Source organism: Dermacentor andersoni, chromosome 10, assembly GCF_023375885.2.
Source record: "Dermacentor andersoni chromosome 10, qqDerAnde1_hic_scaffold, whole genome shotgun sequence".
In the NCBI taxonomy this organism is placed as follows: domain Eukaryota; kingdom Metazoa; phylum Arthropoda; class Arachnida; order Ixodida; family Ixodidae; genus Dermacentor; species Dermacentor andersoni.
In genome coordinates, this window is record NC_092823.1 from 47,336,512 (window position 1) to 47,346,476 (window position 9,965).

Sequence of the window (9,965 nt, forward strand, 5' to 3'; positions counted from 1 at the left end):
TTTCAGCGTCCGCTGTTATCTGTACTGAAAAGTCCTATACCTACCTAAGGGCACAAAATAAAAGCAAAACAAAATATTCTCCTTTTTTTTTCATGTTCTCAGAAAAGCCGCCATCACAAGTTATTCTGAGCTATACGGCAAGAGTGCTGACAGACGAGGATTGCCGAACCGCTATGGCGAAAGAATGGCGAGAAATTCACCCGAAAAATATTCGCGTCATATGCGCCAGCAACCCTTGGAGCATGGCATATGATGTAAGTATACGCTCAGGACAATAAATTGTTGCAATTTATTTAGCATCATCCATCCGCATAACTCGCAATAGCGCATAGTGAGATTCATATGGAGGGTTTTTATATTGTTTCCAGGTCTAACGTTTTGTTACTATTAAAACGCTTAGTTCGGCGCAGCACAAGAGCAAGGAAACGACAACAAACACTGCCTTCCAGTGGTGGCGCGGGAAAGCTTCGATCAATTCACCTGGGGACAAAAAATAGCACATTTGTGCAGTGTATAGGCACCCCTACAATATACCTTAAATTCAACATACGCAAGTACACTGAACATTAACTTTGAGAAGTGCTTACTGTTTTTTCTATTGCAGCTAGTTTTATTAGGCTTACGAGCGTACATTTTTTTTCACTAACGTACATTCTTCGGATATTAGCACATAATAAAAAAATAATGGCCACTCTAAAAGCGATAGGGAGTAAGCAGTCTCCTGTCTTTCCTATGCTGTGTAGACGTCGATCACGCGCATGACATTAGTTATTTATCTCTATTCCTATTGTTAATTTGCCGATACGCGACGCTGAATAATAAATGTCTTACGTGATTATGACTCTAAAAAGCCATAATGTCGATTTGTGCACGCCTACATGCATCTGGATATATAGGTGAAGAATGGTAAGCAGGAAGTTTAAGCATACCAGGACAATTACAAGGGAATAAGATACTTTTACATTTCCGATGGCGTAGTTTGATAGTTGCAGTGGCGCATAAAGGCACTAATCGTACCTGAATCTAGATGCCACATAGGCGGAAAAAGGACAGCTCTATTAAATTAGACAAGCTTTAACATAGTGTCATCGTATAAGCCATAAGTGATAATAATTAGACAATATAATGCAAAAAAAAATTCCAGTGGGTGAATAAGTGTGGTAGGAATCAAGGCTGTACTACGCATACGAGTACACAAGATGAGAGCTACATGGTTTGCCCTTTTCATATTGGTTTTAGGTTGGCGGCTATTTCGAAGAGAACACGCTGAAAACAAGCATCATTACCAAATCATGTAGTTTCGGGGTCTGAGGGTGTCATTTAGGTGTGTGTGTCACGCTGCAGTGGCGATGAAGAATACTATAGCAAAACTGAATTTCGAAACAAACATTTCATTGGGTGAATCTGTGCCCACAAAAGTGATTGACGCTCGAAGCACGGCAGTGGCGAAGTGGTGAATTGTAGCGCAGATAGCGGCGATCGGAGTCGGCAATCGTCGAACGCTGATCTGCGGGTCAAGTGCGTCGGCTTTTATGCACGACTCGTCGAAGCTTCCAGCGTAACGCTGGTACTCACATACCGTCTAGAAAATACAACTCTATTCGTAATGCGCATACCGTCTGATTACACAAGGTTGAAGGAGAACGTGCACACAGATAGAGACAACGACAACATTCGCCGTGAGCTCCAAATCATGCATGCGCGGCTTGCGCGTAGCGATAACAGTTGATTTGTGCGGGACGGAAGTGCAGTCTTCGGTAAAAGGGCGTATAAAACACGTCTCTCTCTTTCTCTCTCTCTCTCTCTCTCTCTCTCTCTCTCTATATATATATATATATATATATATATATATATATATATATATATATATATATATATGTATACATCTCTTCGTTATGTAAAGTAATCGAAGGCTGCAACCTTCGATTACTTTACATAAGGAAGAGACTAAGTGCCTTAACAGTTATCTCTCACGTAGACCGGCACATGTAAGCATATTTAACGCCAGCAAACAAGGACGTGAGGGAGACAACACAATGAGCTAACTTCAACAACTTGAAGTTAGCGCATTGTGTTGTCGTCTCCCTTACGTCCTTGTTTGCTGGCGCTAAATATGCTTTCAATTTACCAACACGCCCAACAAATGGCAACGGCACATGTACCCGACTGACACGTGGTGATACCATTCCGGAGCTTGCGCAGATGAGCTTTGTGCCTTATTTCTTTTTTCGCCTCAGTGTTCCCTTCAGTTGATAGTCGGCGTTCGTGTTGTCCACTTCTCTACTCTTGTGTCCTGTCTGCACGCCTCACCTCTTTTTTGCATTATGAATCCTTACCAACTAGCTCAGCTTTCTGTCGTTCTAAGTATTTTCAAGTTTAAAAAAATTAAACCTAGAAATACGAGGTGGAACTAAAACGAATAGGGCGACTCTATATTGACAGAGCCGATAGTGCATAGCAGCGCATGTAGAGTTCAGAACGCTTGGTCGGGGTAACGGGGTCACGTGCTCTGTCCTTTGGTGCCCTGCCCCAACCATTTACCCAAATCGGCACCGAGTGGTTTTCCCGATGGTCCGTCGGCAATTGAAGGATGGTGCCTCGTATCAGCCCCCTTGCGTGTATACCTCAGTTTAAGGTGTTTGCCCTTCTCCCTAAAAACAACATGCAGAGAAAAACAAAAGGGAGAGCGTCACAAGCATATAGCAATCGTATCCTGCGCAAAACCACAGAGCCCAACACTATGGGTAGAATAAAATACCGGTTAGAAGGCAGTACCTGCAATCTAAGCCATCATGGTGATTTGATTTATGGTGCACCGCCCTGTCCGCCGCTCTTAACTGCGGAAGCCCTTTGGAAAGCCAGGTAGCGTAGCAGCGTAGTAATCGCGGGCCATACGTGAACGAAAGCTGTCAATGCGACACTTTAGGCTCGCGTACACTTCTCAAGTGAACACTGGCTCTGAAAGTGGTTCCTACAATGGTCAATTGGCCACGATCTCAGAAACGGGTTGCTGCAACGGTTGCAACAGTAGCGATGCCCTCAGTTAGAGAGTTTTAGCTTGTCAGGTATTCAGATACATGCAGGTGGACGGGACTTTGGCGCGGAGGCGAAAACGTGAGCGGCCTGCATGATGCAGTCACCTGGAGGCGCAGAGGTCAACCAGACAAAAACAGCTAATATTGCAGTAGCCAAGTGTGTTTTACTTTCCTCCTGGTGCAAATTTTCGGCCGCAACACGATTACGCACCTGCCGTTAAATCTGCTACAGCTGCAAAGTAGAATACATTTGGTTACTGCAGTATTACCCGTTTCTTTATCTGGGCTCTGTGCCACTAGCTGGCTGCGCAATGCAGGCCGCTCACTTTTACGCCTCCACTTCTTCGCCCCAACGCCCAGTCCGCCTGCGTTTACTAGTATACCGGACCAACTGAAGCTCTCTAATAATGGGTACGGCGTTCGCACTTTTTGGGCCGACGAGCTGCCCGACCCATACAGATCAAGAGCCCACGGTGGTCAAGGGCTTTTAGCTTTCGCCGTCAGAAAGACAGCAGGAAATGCACGTGGCGAAGCACCGATGTTCACTCTTCTCGAGGTCAATTTGTGCACTAATGGGCACTAATCGCGTCGTGATACGACCCCCGCGTTTGCTCACAGCCAGCCGGCTCCCAGGTACACCGGGTTACCAGTAATCGCTTTCGTCCTGCTTGACCGCACATGAAAGCGGGCTGTCACCGTCACAGGCACCTGGTGCTGACAACCAATTATCCTATTGTGTTTCGCTCGTCAAGTGAGGAACGTCAACCGCGTACCGTTTGGCGTCTCTATACGCTTTCTTTGGGGCCCTTCTCTTCCAGAGGACCAAAAGGGCGGAAAATGCCGGTTTTGAGAATCGCGAGCTAAAATTGAATAACTTGTGCGTTTCCTGAAGGAGGCTTAAAAACTGAGTGGTTAAGGGGAGTGGAAGGAGTGACATGCTATGTGACAAGGCGGTAGCCAGAACCACAAAGTTCAATTGGTATTGTTTAGTTCAATAGGTGTATAGGTTTAGGTAAATAAATAGCTTAAGCCAGATTTTTTTGTCTAATCTATAAAACGGTTTCTCACGAGTATTTGCCCCTATTAAAAACTGTTGTTGATCTCAAAAAGAAATCAGAAAACAGTGTTCCTAGAGGTTTAGGGAACAGACTTTAAGTATGTTTGGTTCTATTTAATACGCTTTATCTGCAACCCTCTGCCTTATTGAAAACGTTGATGGCGTACGTAGAAAATGTGCAATTCCACCTTTCTTTTGTGGAGAGATGTAGCCATAATTGATGTGCAGCTTGGCCCACGTCCAAGCCCCACTTGCCTAAGTTTGCCAGCAAATTCAGTTTCTCTAACAATGCCCTAAACTGAATTTGAATTGTTGTTTAAAATATATCTCAATTCTAATCTTTCGAGCCATTTGCACAAACATTTTCTACCTATGCTGAGTGCATCTGACACAAACAGCTAGTCTCGAAACAGATATGTTAATTTTGCAGCTTCTAAAACCGGTGACTATGGTTTCATGCAGGGTGATTCCGGAGGCCCTCTCACTGCTTACATGAAGAACGGAAGGTCAGCTCAGTTTGGAATCGCGTCATACGTTCGGAAGAATTCAAATTATGGACTTGCACCTGCAGTGTTCACAAGAGTAGCTCATTATACAAAATGGATTAAAAGGTCATTAAAGAAAATCAAACGATGGAGAAAGATAAGTCCATAGGTCTGCATTGCCTACGTAGAAATAAAGGAGACGTGAAATCATGTATGCTTTTTGTCGATAATGTTCTGGCTGCGGTCTAACTGTCTGCGGCCTTTACGTTTTTGACAAGTAACTTTTTTTTGTAAATAAACGCCGAAATCACTCTTCTTCAATGCTTCCAAATCCTAACAAGATTTTCATTTTCAAGGACCTCGAAATATTCTACACCAGCTCGGTACAATGCCTGCTCAACAAACGATATCCTTCATTTCCAAGTGATAGCTTTTACCGGGTATCCCAGTTAACTTGGACTAATAAGAGCGCTAGAGTAATCGTACCGACTGCATAGTAACGGCAGTCATGTGTTCCTACAGCCAGCACTTTTTCATCACAATTATTAAGTAATTCCTTTTAATTAGTGTACCTTTAATTATTGCTTCAATTGCAAAGATGCAAGTACAAAGTTGTAGGGCTCCTTCAGTAATCTCGCAATCAAGCATTTATTTCGTGCTGCAGTGTGCCTGATTGTTTTTTTTTCGAAGAAAATAAACAAGAGCCTACTAAATACACGAAATATAGTATGGATGTGCGCTCGCGCGGCTCTACTCAAGCGCTTTCAAGCAACCATTGAAGGATACATGGCTTCATTCGTTTATTGCAGCATCGAGCAAGTCTTCGTTATGTAGGATGGCTCGAGAGGCTTTGCGACCTAACTTTTCGTGGTGCGATAAGCGTCAGCATTTGCGGACGCAACACTGCTGTGCCCGATCACGAGGCCCTCTGAATGGCTTTAACCTTCGCGTATCATGAAACGAAACTACAAAAGAAATTCAACCAATGCTAAAAAGAACAGTGCGCCAAAGAGCACGAAAATAGAAGAAAAAGAGCAGCCCCAGGGAGAACGGAAAAGGGCTACTCAGGAGTTTGAAAATATTTCAACAAGTAGGAACCGAAAGCACGTAAGCCGTCTCAGCCGCCCAAAAAGAAACATCCAAAGGCGAAGTGGTTAAGCCAATTACCCTTTCTGTATCTTGAAATCCGGAAGAGGCAAAACAAAGCAGTTTTTTACCTATTTCTGTCTTTGTGGCTACCTTTTTTTATATAGAGATAGGTTGACATCATGAAGGTGCGCGATAATGTCACAATTTACACAACTTTTGAGCGGTTACTTTCGTCTGTCAAAGATAGCGCGTGCTCGAACACGTGACCATCTGAAGCAATACAGTACTTGCTTCTTTCAAACAATTGCGCTATTGCAGCTTTGACCAACGACGTTGAAATCTCGCGGCATGCTCTGCTTATTTTTGCCTTTATGGCGTGCCGCCTTGTTGTTTTGCTGCTATAAACGCGATCTTTCACGCAGCCCCACAAGAATAAGTCCAGTGGTGTCATGCCCGGCGACCTTGCAGGTCTGGCTAAAGGTATGTGCCGGCCAATGCACTGTCCAGGAAAAACCTTGACGAGCCACGCTGGAGACTGACTACTATTTCTTGTAGGAGCACCATTATGTGGAACCCAGATGTTCCGAAGGTGGGCAAGTGGAAAGTTGCAACAGACGTCGTTCACAGGGCCCTCGAGAACGTCGTTGGCGTAGAGTTTTGTCGTTTAGTGTTTTTTCAAAAAAGATGGGTGCGATGATGTTGCCATCAAAAACACTTCACGCTTCATTAGATGTCCGCTCGTATTGGTGTCGGGTTTGTGCCAGCCAGTGGAGGTTCCTATCACTCCAGCAGTGCGCGTTGTGAAGATTAACCTGCGCGTTACAAAATTTAGCCTCATCCGTCCCAGGCACGCGAGCGAGAAAGTCGGGTTCTTTTTCACATTTTGTGTAAATCCAATCGGCAAATCAAGTCTGTGCTTAAAATCTCGGTCTTCAAGTTTTTCATGATGTAGATGATACGGGTGGATATGAACTTTGTAAAAATCCTCCACACTGATGACCTTCAGGTTCCGGCCTCCAAACTGGCATCGTGCTCACCACCGTGAGGGTTAGCAACAAAGAATGCCAAAACATCCATTTCCGCTTCTTGAGCAGTCAGCGTCGCAGTCCTGTGTCGCTTTCTTGTGAAGTTACCCGCCTCTTAAAGGATTTTGTACGTGCTAAGTATTGTTGACGGGCTAGGGCTTCCTCCACAATGCCACATCCGGAATAACTTTCCTGCAGAAGAGTACGCATTTGGGCTATTTCGTTCATGATTACGAGCAGTAAAACCGTGCTAAACAACAGGATGAGGAGAGGGACAAAGACACTGTGTGTCTGTGTCCCTCTCCTCGTCCTGCTGCTTAGCGCTGTTTTACTGCTGGTAACTTGACTGCCTTCCTCTTGTCACCGTGCACCGCCTCCAGAGCCAGGATCATTTTAGCCGTTTGAACATTCGTGAAGGGCATGACTGTCTACTTGTAGAGCAGCTCACTGGCGTGGTACTGTTCAGATCTCCCGTTATTATCTACTCACTGACACCAGGATACGGAAACTCCCTACACCTCGCTTGAAACGCTCGGTCCCAGGCCGATACGAATGACAGTGCCGCTTCCACCACTGGAAGCGGCGCTGGAAATGATTCAAAGCAATACCACCATGACGTCACTGATGAGGTCAGAAGTTAGAGGGAGAGGGCGAGCTGCCTGGAGGAGGATGCCACGAAGCAGCCTATAACTGCTCTCAGTATTTGAACCACACGCCGAATGAGGTAGCGTATTTCTGTAGCACTTACAAGCGCACATAATCTACCTGTCATCAATCTTTGCGACATATTCACCTATACAGAAAAGCAGGGCGAGTATCGGGACACTATACCTATAAATATACCTACACAAAGAGGTATACCAAACATGAATCCCATTACGAGTTTAGGAGAACCAACTTCATCAAGTTTAAATGTAGGACGAATTACGGGACACAGCTGTTAAGTTGGCAAATCTCTAATCTGTTAAACTTTTATCCTGCTCTGATTGACATCATGGAAAACGGTTCTTCTTTGCCTGCTTTCCGAAACCAGGCAAAGAGATTTTGCTTAAATTGTGTATCAACCAGTTAGAAATCTTTTTCCTTTGCTTTTTTTGTCGAGTGAACATATTTGTCATGAAAATTTTTTTAATTTTTTTATTGTCGTATAGGAGATCCAGTTGGATTCTTTGCTTTGTTTTCTTTTGTACAATTGAACATGTTTGTAGTTATTATACATTCTTAATTAGATTGATTTGAAAGTACAATGTATGTATACTGCTATATATGAATTGTTGTAGTCTTCCTGTAAAAAAAATTGTTTGTACTTCGTAATTTACCATGTCGAAACTGTGCCTGCGTGAATTCAAGGTGTCTAAGGCCTAGTCAGCTTTAGCCCGTGTCACCTTTAGCCCTCTTCACCCGGACAACTGTATATTGTCTAAATTTCAATAAAGTCAAGTCAAGTCACACAGCAGCAAAGCATGGACTCAGCCATTTATGGTGTATGGTACCCTTCTTAGTGCATGGTACTGTCTACGCTTCAAAATTGAGATAAAATAGCGAGCTTAAACCTACTTCGGTACCATATCTTTGTAGTGGCGCATCAAAACGCAACAGGAAATTACGTGCGTACATCCTTTTCCAATCATTGCTCTTGATGTTTGATAAAACAGCCCAGCTGTGTCTTTCCTTTTTTACTTTAGCCTTGGCTGTATCTGTCGAGAAAGTGAAGAGTGCACAAAATGTATGCCCCAACAAAAAGGCACTCAAGCCTTTCAGTACAAGTATTTCGACGACTGCGAATGGGCGCCGTCATAAAGAATGGGTCGAGCGACTCTGCTCCTACGTCAGTCCACTCAGGCTTGCACAGAACTGATTTACTCATGCAAAATGATACCTGCTCTCAAAATGTAGGGAAATACTTGCGCTTACCTGCTGTGCTTAGGAAACGTGCAAAACTTCGCAGAAGTGGAATTCCCGGTGTTAGAACACCACAGAGCCGCGCAACGCATGTGACGCCCCGTTTTAGCTATCTTTGTCTTGTGCTTGGTTGACCTGGTTTAGTGCCTCATTCGTTCCTTGCACGCCGGAACAAGCTCCTGTGTCTTATCTTTCCCATCTTCATGGTTGATAGGACAACCGAAGCAGATAACGAAGCGCGATGCAACTTGTGACATCGCTGATCGAGTGGCAAGGGTGAGGGGCGGTGAACTCGACGGACGCACGAAGACAACCACTTCCCGCGCTTCGACCGATTTAAAATTCACAAAAAAAAAAACAGAAATAAAAAAAAATAAGTTAGAATCTCCGGCAACCGTTAGAAGCGCGCATGTTCTTTGAAACTGAAACTAGCACTCGCCTTGCTTGGGTTGGTGACACGTCAAGCAAAAATGACAGCAAATGCTAGCCGTACAGATCCACCAAAACTCATTAGATGGACATAGCCTGCGCAAGATTTGTTTCTATTGCTAAAAGGAACAAAAAAGAAAACATGCGTTCAGGACGCGCTTATCTATAGAACAAGATTAGTGCCCAAAATTACAGTTCCAAGTGCGCCGTCGCGGTTTACCGGCTTTGAACAGTTCAACAGTTCAGCAGCCTCAACAGTTCGTGTAGGCTGCTCACGCGCTGTTCGTAACGCTGCAGAATGCAGAACAGTGACGTCAAGAAAGCTCTCGTTGAAAAGGGCTCATGATGACGTACCGCCGGTGCCTGCGACGCTTCCACATGTCTCATCGGACCGGAGCATATTCTCAAATATATGTACCGGGACCAGCGTATGCTCGCATTATTGCAAAATATTGCCTTGAACATGCGGGTTACCTGGAAGCAGAAAGATGAAAAATATTGCCGATGGAACACGAAAGCGGTGATTGCTTATCGAAGAGTTGAAATTAAAATGAAAGTGCACGCGTCATCTCTTTTTTTGAACTACGTCTCAAGATAAAATATTTTTCTTCTATCTGCGCTCTTTTTTATGTAAAGAATGCACAACATAGATTTTTGTCACAATACGTATAATTGCTTCCTGCTTGTTCTCTTTCATTTTTCATTTGTCTTTATGTGTAGTTCATACCATTCACACTCTGCCAATCTTTCTCTTACGCAAAATTTATATCTAAGAGCGTAACAGCAACAACTTCCTGCTGTAACCACCTCCGTTGCAATATTGCTTTTCTATGCAGAAAAGAGCTCAGAGCCGGAGTAGTCAATGCGATGAACTGATACGTTGAACATATTTTGCTAAATGAGGGAAAACTTGGTTCCTTCAGTTTGTGGCTAGCTCTCACAC

The 9,965-nt window shown here is 44.1% G+C and overlaps 1 protein-coding gene and 1 long non-coding RNA gene across 2 annotated transcripts in view; one reads left to right on the top strand and one right to left on the bottom strand.

Moving 5' to 3' along the window:
* Positions 1 to 4,787, top strand: part of LOC126543402 (mast cell protease 4-like) — a 28,073-nt gene extending 23,286 nt beyond the window's left edge. The window contains exons 7-8 of the mRNA XM_055062294.2: positions 103 to 254; positions 4,555 to 4,787. Of these exons, the coding sequence (XP_054918269.2) occupies positions 103 to 254; positions 4,555 to 4,746 (344 nt within the window). The 3' untranslated portion in view covers positions 4,747 to 4,787. The remainder of the gene's footprint in view (positions 1 to 102; positions 255 to 4,554) is intronic.
* The window catches only part of LOC129380639 (uncharacterized), a 40,031-nt gene extending 30,600 nt beyond the window's left edge, over positions 1 to 9,431 (bottom strand). The window contains exon 1 of the long non-coding RNA XR_008608820.2: positions 8,606 to 9,431. This is a non-coding gene — a long non-coding RNA (uncharacterized lncRNA). The remainder of the gene's footprint in view (positions 1 to 8,605) is intronic.
* Positions 9,432 to 9,965: the final 534 nt, after the last annotated feature.